Source organism: Panthera uncia, chromosome X (assembly GCF_023721935.1).
Source record: "Panthera uncia isolate 11264 chromosome X, Puncia_PCG_1.0, whole genome shotgun sequence".
Lineage (NCBI taxonomy): Eukaryota > Metazoa > Chordata > Mammalia > Carnivora > Felidae > Panthera > Panthera uncia.
The window spans coordinates 7,661,710-7,678,968 of NC_064817.1; the positions used below are offsets into that span (position 1 = coordinate 7,661,710).

A 17,259-nucleotide genomic window follows, 5' to 3' on the forward strand; every position below is an offset into this window, starting at 1 on the left:
TCGCGGTCCGTGAGTTCGAGCCCTGCATCGGGCCCCTGTGCTGACAGCTCAGAGCCCGGAGCCTGTTTCAGATTCTGTGTCTCCCTCTCTCTGACCCTCCCCCGTTCATGCTCTTTCTCTCTCTGCCTCAAAAATAAATAAACGTTAAAAAAAAAAAAAAAAGAAATGCAGAACCCTGGCTGGTCATTACCACACACATGAGAAATGGAGACCTACTGCCCTCGATAGGTGGTTCTCAGCCTTGGCTGAATATTAGAATCACTTAGGGGGCTTTTAAACAATCCCGACACATAGGCCACACCCCAAAGCAATGAAACCAGAACCTCTGGGAGTGGGATCCAGGCATCAGTAGTTCGTAAATCTCCCCCGGTGGCTTCAATGTGCAGTCAGGGCTGAGAACCACTGGTTTGGAGCTCTAGCAGGTATATGAAGGTAAACCGTCAGGCTGAGGAGTTTGCACTCAATGAATGGATGTTGAACAGCAAACTGCATTTTCAGAATCATACATCAGAAAGGTGATTTGGATCATTGTACCTTAGTTGAGTCCGATGAGGCAGAGAACAGCCATGGGCAAAGTCATCCAGAATGCTATCACAACACTTACCTTGGAGATGACGATATCGTCTCTTGTCAAATTCCCTACTTCGGGAGAAACTAAGGGGGTGCACTGTGTGTGCTGGTGACTGGATCTTGTTGGCAGTAGTAGCTGATGTCAAGGGGCTGGTTAGGGTGGTCCCTCTAACAGCTGGATTAAAATCAGGGAAAGCCAGGAGAACACATCTAAGACAAATTCTTTAGGGGAGGGGGAGCGGTGAAATCCAGAGAACAAATGCAAATGTCCAATAGCAGGAGAGAGAAGCAAGATTCGGGAGCTGGAGGAGCGATTCGAACAAGGAAGAAGGGCCTGAGGTAAAAGTCACGGACAACATCAGGGTATAGACTTTTGCCGTAATGGGCAGGCATATGGGTTTATGAGTTGGAATGTGGGCCTGGGGAAGGGTAGGAGGTCAGGATGGGAAACTATGAGCTGAACGGGGAGACTGCTAATCATTAAAATTTCAATTTTGTATATTCTACTGGAGGAATCAGAGGTGACACCTCACAATGTCATGTACACGTTAATTCTCAAGTAAATTACAAAAGTCCATCTTGTTAGAGCATTTCTTCTGAATCAGGTAAAGCTTGACTATATCTAGAGTTAAAATTAAAGACTTGATAGGGGTGCCTGGGTGGCACAGTTGATTAAGCATCCAATTCTTGATCTCGGCCCAGGTCATGACTTCACAGTTTGTGGGTTCCAGTCCCGCATCGGGCTCTGCGCTGATGGTGTAGAGCCTGCTTGGGATTCTGTCTCTCCTTCCGTCTGCCCTTCCCGTGCTTGTTCGTTCTCTCTCTCTCTCTCTCTCTCTCTCAAATTAAATAAACTTTAAAAATTAAAAATTAAATAAAATAAAAAATAAAGCCTTGATAGAGTGGAAAATGGATTCCTTTTGGTCAACCCCAGAGCCTCAGATTTCAGAAGATGCATGTTAATGGGTTGTACTAAGATATCTTGGAACTCTTGCCCCCAGGGCCTCAGAACGTGACCTTATTTAGAGATGGGGTCTTTACAGAGGTATTCAAGTTAAAATGACATCATTAGGGTGGGTCCTAATCCAATATGACTACTGGTGGTCTTATAAAATGAGGAAATTTGGACACAGGGGTAGAAACCTCCGAGGAAGAGCACCATGTGAAGAAGATGAAGGCGGATATGAGCTGATGCTTTCACAAGCCCAAGAGACGCCAAACATTGCCAGCAAAGCACCAGAAGCTAGGAGAGAGCCCTAGAACAGATGCTCCCTCAGCCTCCTCCAAAAGAATCAGCCTGCAGACACCTCGATCTTGGACTTCCAGCCACCAGAACTGGGAGACAACACATTTCGGTTGTGTCAGCCCCCCAGTTCGTGCTACTTTGTTACAATAACCCTAGAAGACTAATGCCATGAGCTATAGAAGACGATGAAGACACAGTCAAGACCTGGGAAGTTTCCTTGCTCTAAGATGAAGACAACGCCACCAACGAAAATGATAACTAACGATAACTGTTAGTTCAGAATGTGTTTTGTGAGGAAGGACGTGAGAAAGTGTTTTTTAAGCTTCCTTTGTGACAATCTGACTCAAGTGAGTAGAAAATCCAATCCTGAACAAACAAAATACTTGCTTGAAACTTGTTTAAAGAAGAGCTATGACAGAATGAGATGTTCAAGAAATACGGAAAACAGTCCTTTCTGATTAGAAATGGAGAGCACTTTTACCCTTGAGGCAATTTACAATTAAGTTTACTAAAGCAGATAATAGATCCAAAAAGCCAAGGGGGAGGGAATAGAAGGAGTCAGGAAAGGAGGAAGGAGCCAAATGGATGAATAAGGGAAGGAAGAACACAGAATATCAACATGTATTGCACAACCCGTTCTTGAAAAATGTGTCAGCAAGTACCAGGCCAGTTTCAATTGGCAAGTAACTGGCCAGGCTCCTTTGGGTGAGGGGAGCAGTGACACTGAGTTCCATGTGAGCATCGACATGAGTTTAACTATTTCAGAAAGACGTTTCAAGGGCAGTGGGTGTGTGAAAATGTACTATATTCAGAAGCTACGAAAAATGCTAAAAAGTATGGCAAAAATCTAAATACATTGGCCTAAATTTAATCGGCTAGAAGTTCCTTCTAAGAGTCGTCCTATTTGATCTTTTGAAGTTAGGAATTTGGGGTGCTTTTTGTTTTGTTTTCACAGAGCAACTTCATTTCGTCAAAAAGAGAAACTAATCTCTCATAATCTTCTTGGTAGTTGGTCTTTGGTGGAGTGTATGAATAACACAAAATTAAGCCTGAGTCCACCATGTTTATCTAAGAGTGGAGGGACCAATGCTTTTGTATAATCTCCCTTCCCATGGACATCTACAATGAAAGAAAGTACGATGGCACATAAAAACATAGAAGGGAAAACAAGGCGATGGGAAAATGTGGGCAAGCAGGACAGGGGAGGGCAATCCTCATAAGCTGGGCCTTTTGGGTGATCTACTGATACGTATTTACTGAACAGCTACTCTGTGAACGAGACTGTGCTGGGCTCTATTTGGGACGTCAAAACTTTCTGATGGGATCCCTGTACTGAAAGGGCTCATACAGCTGAGAGAGTGATGACAAGGACAAGCTTACAGAGATACCTAGAAATACAAGCCAGTTTGAGAATGTGTCCTCTGATGGTATAAACAATCCATTAATTCATTTCAAAGTCACTCATCGATATTTACAGATCTATGCCCACGTACCATGCGTGTTCTAGGTTCCGGGGAAATGGCTTTGGAGTAACAAAGCAGTTGCCCTCACGTAGTGTAGAGTCAGTGGAGACAGAGTGGGAGAAGAGAGGTGGTGATAAATGAACGCATAAATAATGCATAATATGTGAATGCTACAAAGAAAAATAAAGCCAGATATCTTAGCCAGTTTGGGCTGCTGTAACAAATACAATAGACTGGGTGGCTTAAATAATAAACATTTATTTCTCACACTATGGGGGCTGAGAATTCCGAGACCATTTTTGGTATCTAGTGAGAGCCCTTTTCCTGGTTTGTGGGCAACTGCCTTCCTGCTGTATCCTTACACGGCAGAGACAAAGGTTTCCTTGTGCCTTTTTTATAAGGGCACCGACCCTGTTCATGAGGGCTCCACCCTCATGACCTAACTCCCTACCCCCAAAGGCCCCACCTCCAACCATTCTCACACTGGGGGGGATTAGGGCCTCAACATAGGAATGTGAGGGAGGATACAAACACTCAGTCCTTAACACCAGATAAAGGGACATGGGAAAGAGATAGAGGTGATGCTTTTTTATACAGGGTGGTCAGGGGAGAGCTGAGAAGAAGAGGGATGAGCAGAGACTTGAGGAAGTAAAGGTGCAAGCCACATTTATATTTGGCGGAGAAGCATTTCAGGCAGAGGGAAGAGTGTGGCCAAAAACCTTGAGACGGGAATGTGCGTAGATATCCCCATAGAAAGGCAAAGAAACTGGTGTTTTTCTAGGGAGTGATAACAGTAGAGGCCAGAGTGATACCAGAGGAGGGCCAGAGGGCATAGGCCAGAGCACAAAATATGGCTGTTATGCTGATGAAATGAAAGTCCACTGGAGGATGTTGAACAAGGAGGGTAGTAATCTCTACATTCAATGTGGGGCTCAAACTCACAACCCTGAGATGCACCACCTGAGCCAGCCAGAAGCCCCTCTACGTTACCTTTTATTTTTTTAAGTTTATTTATTTTTGAGAGAGAGCGTGTGCATGTGAGTGGGGGAGGGGCACAGAGAGAGGGAGAGAGAAAATCCCAAGCAGGCTCCATGCCCAGCCTGGTCCCACGACCCCGAGATCATGACCTGAGCCAAAAGCAAGAATCAGAAGCTTGACCAACCGAACCACCCAGGGGCCCCTCTGCATTACCTTTTAAGAGGGAAACTAACCCCTCACTCCATCCTTCAACAAGCATTTTGAAATCCCTCCTCTGTGCCAAATATAGGCATATCAGACACAGTCCCTGCCTAGTATTATTGCCATCACCCGTCCTTATCATCGAGATTGCCAGCAGCAGCCCTATCCACACCATTATGATCACCACCATCATCATCAACATCACTCTCCTCCTCCCCCTCCTCCTCAAAATTCTGTTACTTACCATATAACCGGTGCTTGGTGCACTTTCCCAAGTAATAGGCCAAGGCCAAACACCTTTCTTGGCAGGAAAGCTGGGGGCATGGGGTCAGTTAGAGATACGTCTGACTTCCAAGTAGTTCTCAGAGCTCACAAGGTGACTTGAGTCTCAAGGAAGAGCCAAGGGGCCAGGCCATGTGCCAGTGCAAACTGGCCAACCTGTGCCATACCGCAGCATGGCTGCCCTCTGACTAGCCAGCACTCAGTTGGGTGACTTCCTGCAACAGACCCATTCTTTGTAGACAATAGAGCTTCTCCAAAAGCTAACACTGCCCTCAGCCCCTGCAGACTTACAGTTTCTTGTTTGGGGTCTCCCATGAAAGTACGGCTCCTTGAGGACCAAGGAAAAGAAATTCTCCCAGGACAGGAGATGAGTTACTATTAGGGTGACAAACTATGGCTAATCGTGTTATGGTATGATTCTACGGTTGCCCTTATTTCCAGGAATTTAATTTCAGAACCTCAATTTCTTCTCCAAGAAATAAAAATGACTCTGCTTTCGAGTCTTTAGTGCTTCTAGAATATCCTGTTTATTGCTTCCTCTACTGTACTGTATTATGCTATTGATCCTAAAATTCCCAAAGAGGGAGACTATGTCTTATCCGCAGCTGTACTCCAATAACTCACTCAGGGTCTGGCACATAGCAAGTGTTCATTAAACGTTTGCAAGAATACATTGTTCTTCCTGCTTCTCCCCCCACAACAATCACATTTTCTGCCCTAGGACATTGCTATTGAAGAATACAAGGACACTGTCATAAAAAGGAAACATAAAGTTATTGCACATCAAGCTTTGCTAATAGAAAAGGAGAAGAAAGAAAAGGAAGAGGAAAGAAGAGAAGTTAGTACCTGTTATTCAGTTGACAGTTTCCTCTATAAATCCTATCACTCACGGAAAAGTTCTCTCTGGGAGCAGATTAAAAGTTTTGAAATTACACTGTCAGAGACAGTAAGACAACTATGAATAGAACGTAGCGTGAATGCTAGATTACTCACAGTGAGAAAGCCCCAACGCGGCCACAGAGATAAAACTCTAGGCGTCTGCAGGGGTTACAAACGGCACCAAGAGACTGCAAGTTTTTGCCCCACAGCCACAAGAATCTCCTGCATCTTAACAGTTTTGTCTTTGCTTTTACTGCAATGCAAAATGTATATGGGAAAAGACCCAAAAAATAAAAAATTCACAAAAGAAATGAATAGCGACATTATAAGGAGCCCAAGCATAAACGACATTATTTTAGTGATAATCCTTTAAAACATTGGATGAGCCTCGTGATTCAGCCTAGTGTTACTTATTATGGAAAGACCTGTAAGCACATGGAACTTCATCCTTAAAAGGAAAAATGTCATAGGTGCCACCACAGAAACTGGGGATTTGGGATCACATCACAAGAAAGGACGTTTCTTACCTCCGACTCGCTAATCAAACCCAGGCTTGTTTGTGAGCAAATCTGAACTCGCAAGTTATACATAAGGCTAATATGGCCTCCAAAGGCTTCCACAGATGAGAAAGGACCCAAACTGGGAGTCTACTCTCTAAATCATTCTAGACAGAAATGGCTTGTTGACCCACCACAGCGCGCACTCAAATCACCAAGTTAAAGAAAGCTGGTATGGAACCATCACCAGGAATTATCCGGATGGAGCTACCATTCCTGAGGCCATATGCTCCACATTATTTGCTGCCAAAATTAAAATCCAAGCAATCTGCCTGGGGAATGATGAAGCCTGATCATCAGGCCACTTTAGAGAGAGCCACAGCATGACCTTGAGGCACTATTTATTATTAGTATTTGCTTATTTTCCCCCCAAAGGCTGTGGTTTATCCACAACATCTGGGCTTCATCGTTGACTGGAAAGCTTATGAGAGCCCTCGTGCTGAGTGAGGCAATGGAAACAGAAAATGATGTCGAAGGATTGTCAACAGGCCTTTGGACATTGCCAAATGGCATGTTCTTTTCCAAAGAACATTCAGGATGCAAATAAAAATCAAATAACACTTCTTCTTGGCAAAAGAATGGGCTTAATTTGCTTTTGTTTTCCTCTCTTGCTTTTAACTTGAACTGGTCTGTAGAGGGTTATCAAGTCTAGTTGCCCTCCCAATACAAAGAGCTTTAGCCAGAGTTTGAAAAGGAGAATTGTTACTCCCAAAAAGATGCCCCCTCCCCATGGAGAATTCCAGAGGGAAGTCACGTAAACTCCCTCTGCCTCCAGATTAACTATTGAGGGGATTTATTGGGTCGTTCTGCCTCTGGCGACTTGTCTGCTTTGGCCATAGTCACTTTTCAGCTGAAGTGACAGGTGCTCACCCTCCCTTCCTCTGAAGAGATCAGACACAACGGCTCTTCCAGAACTTCGGAGTCCTTCATGCTCCAGCGATTTCAAGGTCACGATCCCCTGATGGCCCACGGTGGAATGAAGAGGGGAGGCAATGCTTTCACCTTACTCTTATATCATTCACGCCCTTGGTCGTCTATGATGAGGCTCTTTTCCTTCTCTGTCACTTCTTCTATTTCCTCAGGTGATTCAAAGTGGTCTAAGGCCTCAGCACTTTTGTACATATTATGTGTGCCCTCTTTCTGCCCTCTGTGCCTTTTGCCTCCTTCTTTGTCCAACTCCAACTCAGCCGTCAAAATGTAGCTCAAGCTTCACCTTCCTGCATAAAGAAGACTTCTCTGTCCTTCAGGACAGTATACAGGGCTCTTCATCCCATAGTAGTCCCTTCACACCTCTGTCACTCACCATAACCACTGATTTACTGATCTGTATCTACCATCAGCACCAAGTGTTTTAGGACAGAAAATCAATCTCATCTGCCTTTGTATTCCCAGGCTTGAGCATAACGGGTGTTCGATAAGTGTCCGCTCAACAAATTAGGAGTTCACTGTGTTGAAAAGACAAATCAACAGAACAACTAGGCCTGCTCCTTAAAAGCTAAGGAAGAGGCCTGTTTCAAGGTCTCTGTCTTGAAAAATCGGAATGGACCCCTGTAACTTCAGAGCAGAGAGCACCAAATTCTCCAAGTTGGGAAACGAAGAGTACAATATAAAAGGGGTTGGCAAACTTTTTCCTATAAAGGGCCACGGTAGTAAATACCTTTGGCTATGTGAGTTTTAAGGTCGCTGCCTCAGTTTCTCGGGTCTGCTGCTGTAACAGGAAAGCAGCCACAGGCAATACACAAACAAACTGGTGTGGCTGTGTTCCAATAAAACTGTACTGTGCTTCTCTTTTTGTTAGATGCTAAGTTGAGAGTTACAAAGATGAAAAAGCCAGGGAGGCCATTCAGAAGAGGACATTATGGAGATGATACTCATTTTCGAGAAGATACACTCATCATTCAAAAACAAATGGTTTTGGGGCGCCTGGGTGGCTCAGTCGGTTAAGCGTCCGACTTCGGCTCAGGTCACGATCTCACGGTCCGTGAGTTCGAGCCCCGCGTCAGGCTCTGGGCTGATGGCTCAGAGCCTGGAGCCTGCTTCCGATTCTGTGTCTCCTTCTCTCTCTGCCCCTCCCCTGTTCATGCTCTGTCTCTCTGTCCCAAAAATAAATAAACGTTAAAAAAATAAAATTTAAAATTTTTCAAAAACAAATGTTTTTAATGACCATGAACCAAGTCCCTGTACCCAGTTCTGTGGGTTATTTTAAGTTTGTTGGTGAGACGGAGGGCCTACAGGACAGGAACTGAAATTTCACAGGGCAATACTGCTAGGAAGACCCAGATCAGTCTTTCTTCCACTACGTAATTGTCACATTCCTGTTTATCACACTTAAACAAGAAGTCAAAGCATCACCTGAAAAAAATGTTTTGGGGGCACCTGGGTGGCTCCGTCAGTTGGGCGTCCGACTTCGGCTCAGGTCATGATCTCGCGGCTCGTGGGATCGAGCCCCACGTTGGGCGCTGTGCTGCCAGCTCGGAGCCTGGAGCCTGCTTTCAGATTCTGTGTCTCCCTCTTTCTCTGCCCCTCCCCTGCTTGCACTCTGTCTCTCTCTGTCTCAAAAATAAGCATTTAAAAAAATGTTTTTAATACCAAAAAGTAGAAGGCTCTGAAGGTCATGCATTTTCCATTTCATTCTTTTTCGATACCAATATGTCCTGTTCAAGTCGTTCATTGTTTAGCATTCTCCTTACGTCTACTACAAATTTCCACCCAAACCACCTATCAGTCAACAAACATCTATTGAACACTTGCTACAGGCCAGTCACAGTGTCAGATGCAATGACAGTGCTTCTCAAAATTGATCATCCAGAGCAGGGGCCAAATCTCGCCTGCTGCCTGTTTTTGTAAATAAAATGTTATTGGAACGCAGCCACGCCCATTCATTTACATACCTTTTAGGGCTGCTCCGGTGACAGGAGGGCATTGGCTGGGCAGTTGCAACAGAGACTACATGGCCTACAAAGCCTAAAATATTTATGATTTGGCCTCTACAGAAAGTGTTCGTCAACCCCTGACCCAAAGTAAAGGACCCAAAACAACATAAATGTCCATCAGTAGGGGACAGGTTAAATAAAATAAGGGACTGCTAGTCTATAATTAATTTCCATATTGTTAGATACTACGAAGCCCTTAAAGAGAAGAAACTTAAAGCCCTTTCATACCCAGAGGTATGAAACTATCGCCATGCTCTGTTAAGTGTAAGCAACTCTGTCCGAATAGCATACTACAGTTTGTATATATCTGGGGGGGGGGGGGGGGGGGAGGTGGTGAAAGGGACAGGAAGAGAGAGAGAGAGATGCATGCTTACATACGCATACGATATCAAGGAAGAATAAAAATATATGCAAGAATTTGGTATCAGTGGTGGACTCTGGGTAAGTAAACGTTGGACTCCAGATCGAGAGGGGAGGCACATCTGTTTTGGACCATCTGAATTTTTTAACCGTGTGCACTTATGATCTGTTTAACATCAATAAGCACACAAAAATGAAATAAGTTTTCTTAAGATTTTATTTTTACGTACTCTCTACACCCAACGTGGGACTCGAACTTACAACCCCGAGATTAAGAGTTGCATGTTCTACCGACTGAGCCAGCCAGGCACCCCTGAAATAGTATTTTTAAAAATACTATACATTAAATAAAATCAAGGCTGGCTATTACCTCCAAGAAAATAAAGTTATGTTTGGCCAACCCACATTTCCAACCAGCTCTGGACCAAAAATGGGCCAGCCCTTCCAACTTTCCCCACCCCCGTCCACTTTTCATTCAAAGAAAGGGCGCTGCGGGAGGCCGTGGCCTCCTTGGTCTCAAGAAGCACTGGCTGGCCCACATGAAAACCGGGGGTACAACATGTGGATGTCCATGCACGTCCAGAGGGCTGACAAGCTCAGGTGAAGGCCGGTGGCAATAGCCACTGGAAGACGGAAGCACTGAAGGGCCAGAGAAGGGATCAGGAGCTCTGAGGGAAGGCCAGGAAGTAAGGAAAACAGGGGTAATGCATCATTACCTCGACTGACCTTCACAACAGCACCCAGAACAAAATGGATAACGGCCACACTGGGGGAATCAGCAAAAAAGTGTGCATATCAGCCTTTTTCAGAACATGCCAGAAATTATGTAAAATGAAAACTGTCTTTTAAAACAGTGGAACTACTGTACTACTTTGGGGAACTGCCCACAGATCTCCAAATCTTCGGATTTGAAAACCAGTCTTGCAGCGTGAAACACCAATGGAAATGGCATGATCCTTCACTCATACGTTCTTCAAATGCTCGTGCACAATTTTTTTTTTATTTTTCTTAACTTTTTTTTATTATTCATTTTTGAGAGACAGAGAGAGACAGAGCATGTGCGGGGGAGGGACAGAGAGAAAGGGAAACACAGAATCCAAAGCAGGCTCCAGGCTCTGAGATGTCAGCACAGAGCCCGACGTGGGCTTGAACTCACAAAACCATGAGATCATGACCTGAGCCCAAGTCAGACGCTTAACCGACTGAGCCACCCAGGTACCCCGACATGCACAATTTTTTTAAATGTTTATTTATTTTTTGAGAAAGAGAGAGAGAGAGAGGGAGAGAGAGAGAGAGAGAGAGAGAGATCGTGAGTGGGGAAGGGGCAGAGAGACAGGGATAGAGAGAAGATCCAAGTATGCTCTGTGCACAGAGCCGGATGTGGGGCTCAAACCCACGAACTGTGAGATCATGACCTGAGCCAAAATCAAGAGTCAGACGCTTAACTGAGCCACTCAGGCACCCCACATGTGCACAAATTTTTAAAGCCTGTTAGCATATAACTGATATATCAAGAAAGCACAAAGCTTAGAGCCAACGATCCCACACAGTGGGAATACTATTTGGAATTGATTCTTTTTAAAATGAAAAAAAAAAAAAAACTTTATCATTACTTGAATGTTAGGAAAATATAAACAGCATGGAAAACTCAACAAAAATAAAGTTTTAAAAGCCATCTAAATTTCCAGATCCAGGGATCGTTTTATAAATCATTTGATAATCCACACACACAAAATAATTTCTTTACAGTACCAGGTAAAGATTTCAAAGTAGAGCGGCATGTACTAGCCTAGGTGATTTCGAAGTGAAATCTCTGCCCTTTTGGCACTCCAATACCGACAGCGACCTTCCCTCTGGCCCCCACCTTTGAAATGCAATGTCACTCAAGGTTCTCTGGCTATTTTGAGAATAAGCAAATCTCATTACTCAAGACTTTTGCAAACTCATGCCACCCAGAAAAAAGTTAATGCCTTTATGTTAATTTGATTCACTTTCTATTTTTGGAACTTTATTACTTTGAACACATGCCAGTTGTCATTTTTCTAATTTAATTGCCTAATTGTGAAATCTCAAGGCCATGTGTATTTGGACTAATTTCTGCTTTAGGGAGAAAACCCACCACCAATAAGTTATTTAAAAAAACACAATGACCCTTGAGCACCTGGAATACATGGATCCTTAAGACCACATATTAATACCATTTTTAAAAGGCACCGAGCTGAAAATAAAGAAAATACTTTTTATTAGAAAACTCATAAGAAAACAAAAAAGACATTAAATGAATATTTATTTGAAATAAGTGTTTTCAAGATGTTAAAATTCCTTGAATGATTTAATTACTGACTGTAATTAAGTGATGAAGAGTTGAAATACCCACTTATGAAAAAAAAAAATCAGGAGGTATCACAATTCCAGACTTCGGGTCACATTACAAAGCTGTAGTCATCAAAACAGTATGGTACTGGCACAAAAATAGACACATAGATCAATAGACCAGAATAAAAAACCCCAAAATGAACCCACAACTATATGGTCAATTAACCTGCAACAAAGCAGGAAAGAATATCCACTGGGAAAAAGAGAGTCTCTTCAACAAATGGCGCTGGGAAAACTGGTCAGCTACATGCAAAAGAAAGAAACTGGACCACTTCCTTACATCATACACAAAAATAAACTCAAAATGGATTAAGAACCTAAATGTGAGACCTGAAACCTTAAAAATCCCAGAAGAGAGCAAGGCAGTAATTTCTCTGACATCAGCCACAGGAACATTTTTCTAGATAAGTCCCCTGAGGCAAGAGAAAAAAAGCAAAAATAAACTAATGGACTACCGCAAAATAAAAAGCTTCTGCACAGTGAAAGAAACACCCAACAAAACTAAAAGGCAACTTACAGGATGGGAGAAGATATCTGCAAATGACATACCCAATAAAGGGTTAGTGTCCAAAAGATATAAAGAACGTAGACAACCCAACACCCCCCAAAACCAAATAATCCAATAAAAAATGGGCAGAAGACACCAACAGACATTTCCAAAGAAGACATCCCGATGGCCAACAGACACACGAAAAGAACATCATCAGGGAGATGCAAATTAAATCCATAATGAGATATCACCTCACCTGTCAGAATGGGTACACTAAAAACACAAGAAAAAAATAAGTGTTGCCAAGGATGTGGAGAGAGGGGAACCGGTTCCTCTTGCACTGTCGGTGGGAATGAATGCAAACTGGTGCAGCCACTATGGAAAACAGTATCAAAGTTCCTCACAAAGTTAAAAACAGAACTGCCCTACACTCCAGTAATCGCACTAACAGGTATTTGCCCAGAAAGTATGAAAACGCCAATTCAAAAAGATACATGCACCCCTATGTTTATGGCAGCATTATGTACAATGGCCAAATCATGGAAGCAGCTCTAAGTGTCCATCGATAAAGAAATGGCTAAAGAGGACGCGGTATGTACAAATACATATGCATATATATTTGATGGAATACTAGTCAGTCGTTTAAAAAGAATGAAATCTTGCCATTTGCAATGACACGGACGGATAGAACTAGAGAGTATTATGCTAAGCGAAATAAGTCAGTCAAAGACATACCGTATGATTACGCTCATATGTGGAATTTAACAAACGACACAAATGAGCAAAGGAAAGAGAGAGAGAGGGAAACCAAGAAACAGACTCTTGCCGATAGAGAACAAACCAATGGTTACCAGAGGGGAGGTGGGTGGGGGGATGGGGGAAATATGTGGTGGAGATTAAGGAGTGCGCTTTTATGAAACCCCACAAGATGTATATAATCAGAAGCACATTAATCAAGAGTAAGCATTTCTCTCTTCCAGGCAAGCACACACATAGAAGTACGTATCCACTGGTTAATCAGAAAAATACTCCAATGAGCCAGAACATTAATGCGTTTATACAAAGACTGGAAATATACTTTGCATATCTTCATCATTTGTAAGAATCAGGAACTTGATCACAGCTACCAGTTCCTCATTTCATATCACAATTTAAGTCTAGAAGGAACTGGCATAATTTCACATTCATGTTTATCCATTAAATCAAGGTGAAGTGAAGTTCTGGAACAAATTCCAGTATTCTTGGTTTCTCCTAGAACTGAAACATTATACCCTTTGATAAGTTATTGTTGATTCGCTTAGAATGATTTCCTGCAGGCCTTATTTTCCAGAACATGTCTCTTAGCACTCTTAGTCTTGATGTCTCATCTTTATATCTGTCTAGGGGTCTAACATATCATACATGAAAGGTCGCAGAGAGTCAGATGCAGCCCCAAAACTACTCTGTTGTAAAACATCTTGCTGACATGTTACCATTGTCAACAGAAAAATCATATGAAGAGCCTTTACTTCATGAAAACAAAATGAGAGACAGCAAGAAGAAACAATAAGCCAGTGTTCAGTGCAAGTAAAGGACAATTCAATATAGAGCCAGAAAAGAGTACAGCTTCCAGTTAATTAACTATCTACTTTGGAAAATGATCTTAAAATTTAATATTTTCATTATTAAGTTCTTATGCCCTTCCGTTTGCTTGCTAATCATTATCAAAGAAACAACATTTTTTTAATTTTTTTTTTTTTTACATTTATTTGTTTTTGAGAAACAGAGTGAGACAAAGCGTGAGTGGGGGAGGGGCAGAGAGAGAAGGAGACACAGAATCCGAAGCAGGCTCCAGGCTCTGAGCAAGCGGTTAGCACAGAGCCTGATGCGGGGCTTGAACCCACAAACTGTGAGATCATGACCTGAGCCGAAGTCGGACGTTCAACCGACTGAGCCACCCAGGTGCCCCCAAAGAAACAAAATTTTAATAGTAGATATATCTCTACTTTCCAACCAGAATTTTTTTAATCTTTAGAATAATATCGATTAGAATTCCAACACAAATTTCTCAGAAGAAATAAATTAGAACTATCAGTTATTGAAGTCTTAAAAAAATTGAAGTTAATATTTCAGTTAGATTAAATCAAGAGTCCCTAGGTGCTTAGGTAGAACACTTTTTATTTGGCTTATCCAAAAGAACAATTGGCTTTACTGAGTTCTGGTTTTATAAAATGTTCTTGAGGGAAAAAAAAATACATCACGGCGTCATATTTACTATTAATTAATCTACTAAACAGAGTAAAATTTCCTTCCCAATACCTAATCGTGAATATACAAAGACTATTTCACTTTGCGATGAAAAGAAACCTGATTATTAGCATTCTATGAGGAGTAAATCAGACTTCATGACTCGTAAGCAGCAGTAACATTTTTAAACAGCATTAGGTCAATTTCATGGTTGCTTCAGCCTTTTAGTCTTGTACCCAGGCCAAAAGCACAGCTTCTGGAAGCCAATGTTGTGAATCAGATGACAAGTATAATATGCCACTAAAAGCAACAGCCACAGTGGTGTTAGCACTCAGCCAAGTCCCATGCCCTGGACGACTATGTGATGGAGCAGGTATTCAGGGATGACCCACTGGCCAGTCCCCACCGCCTCCTGGGGACTTTTTCCAAGACTGCTCTGGAGGAGCAGACTTAGCCCAAAACGTATCCAAGACTGTGACCTTGGCATACAGGAGTAGAACGGACACTGAGTCAGCTGACTAAAGTGTGGTACATATTTCACCAGGAAATAAGGGAATCTCAGGGTACAACTATACTGCGCAGAGTAAGGGTGTGGGTACGGAGAGTTGCCCAATTTTCCTGGTAGTTCTGCTTGGACTAGTCAGTAAGCCTCCAACCCTTGTATCAAATCACTTGATACAAGTGATTCACATCCACTATTAGAACCATTACAGAATCTTTGGTTGGTGTTATTGTTGCTGTTTAGTTTTTCTTTCATTATCATAAACATAACTCCACAATCCAGCTAGACTTGGAGGGGAGTATTAGGAAAATATGGAACCCACAGAACTGCAGCGAGAGCACAGAGATTATAGGATATTTCCAGCAGATGGGGGTGAAGGGGTGCCTTCATGAGCTACAGAAGCAATGGTCTGGTAGTTAAGATAAAACACAAGTCAAGTGTCGGTCAGCAATAGTGGTCTTCCTGTTGGCCTTGGCATTCCTGGAGCCAAAGCCCTCCGTGGCTTCTGCAATATTCCTTCTCTCTTTCACCTTGCCAGAGGCCACATGCTTGCCATCCAACCACTCAGTCTTGGCAGTGGGGATGAAAACCTGGGAAGCATTTGTGTTGGGTCCAGCGTGTGCCACGGACAAGATGCCAGGACCCGTGTGCTTCAGGATGAAATTCTCATCGTCAGATTTCTCCCCATAGATGGACTGGCCACCAGTGCCATTATGGCATGTGCAGGCACAGTCCTGGCACAGAAATTCCCAAATAATCCTGCGAAAGCAGGAACCTTTATCACCAAATCCTTTCTCCCCAGTGCTCCGAGCACAAAAGTTTTCTGCTGTCTTTGGAACTTTGCCTGCAACCGGCTCAAAGGAGACATGGCCCAAGGGCCCGCCATCCACGGTGACGTTGAAGAACACGGTGGGGTCGACGGTGGCTGGACAGCACCAGAGCTTCCGGGGCAGTGGCATCTGCAGGGCCACCGTTACAGAGCTCCAGATAAGAAATGTTTTTCTTAGCATCTTTGACTTTGGAGGAGTAACACTGTCCTCTTTAAGTGTCCTACTTAAAGGCTCAATACTCAGCTTCAGAAAATTTCTAGAGACAGGATATAGCCTGTACTATCAGTAAGCTACTCAGCACTATGTTCTTTCTTTTACGATGTTCCCAGTATCTCTGAGGCTAGAAGTGTGTGAGCTACCTTCTCCAGGCTTTGTGTCATCGAGGTTCAGAGTGAGGCCACACAAACAGGACACACTCACGGGGCAGGAGAGAAGCCAACGCCCAGCGTGGTGGTGGCAGGCAGGTGTGTGGGCTTTGGCAGATGAGCAATGGGAGGTGTCGCCAGGTGCTTCTGGCTACGGCAGGTAGCTGAGATCACCGGTGGTTCTTTCTTTATGTTACTATCCGCCCCGTTTCGATAAAGGTGGCTGCCGGCCTCTCCAGTTCCTTAGTAAGCCTCCAACTCTTGTATCAAATCACTTTCTTCTCGAAATAGCTAAAGGTTTTCTGTTTTCCAAATAAATCCTGGTTAGTGCAGAATGCCTTAGTCATGACTCAGGTTCACTGTTGGTAGAAGGGCCCAGAGGAGGTAATCGGGTTGGGTTCCCATAGGAGCAACCCCGGTACCGACACTGGGCAACAGGCAAAGGCTTCAGAAATCACACTGAGCTCAGTCTCAGGGATGGCAACTGTCAGTGGGGACTCTGACGCCGGGCTGGGTACCAGAGGTAAGATTCCAGTCCTTGGCAGGAACAGAACCAATCTGCTTTGGACCTCGCCTCAAAATCCAACGTCGACGTTTGAAACAGTCGTGTACTTCCTCTTCTTGCCAGGCACAACCTTAGCACAAGCAAGATAAAGAATTGCACTAGATTGTGTGAACCGACGCAGGGGTGCCATGCTCTCCTAGATGCTGCCGCAGGAAAGATGGACCACAGCTTTCATGGTGCTGAGAGGTCGCTGGAGACTGACGGCAATAGTGAAGATTTCCTGGAAGGTCAGAAAAGCACCTGGGGACATGCTGCTATAGTCTCTGACTCACTCGTGTTCATTTTCTCCGCGTGCTAGCTGCTGCTGAGGGCCGTGTCCTCTCCTCCCCATGTTTCCCCACATCCTACAGCTCTACACCCCTTGGAGAGCATGTGGTCCTTCTTTGCGGTCTTTGAAGAACCACTGATCACATGGATGAAAGTTTTACATTAATTC

The 17,259-nt window shown here is 43.6% G+C and overlaps 2 protein-coding genes across 2 annotated transcripts in view; both read right to left on the bottom strand.

Moving 5' to 3' along the window:
* Nucleotides 1–17,259, bottom strand: part of ARHGAP6 (Rho GTPase activating protein 6) — a 449,480-nt gene that overhangs the window by 342,891 nt on the left and 89,330 nt on the right. The window lies entirely within an intron of this gene.
* LOC125931471 (peptidyl-prolyl cis-trans isomerase A-like) lies at nt 13,261–16,978 on the bottom strand. Its single transcript, XM_049643426.1, has one exon. It carries the CDS (start codon nt 16,071–16,073, stop codon nt 15,480–15,482), a length of 594 nt encoding a protein of 197 aa, XP_049499383.1. The 5' UTR covers nt 16,074–16,978; the 3' UTR covers nt 13,261–15,479.

Bases quoted from the DNA above. Each gene is read 5' to 3' on its own strand.
- LOC125931471 (XM_049643426.1), bottom strand. From the start codon at position 16,073: ATGCTAAGAAAAACATTTCTTATCTGGAGCTCTGTAACGGTGGCCCTG.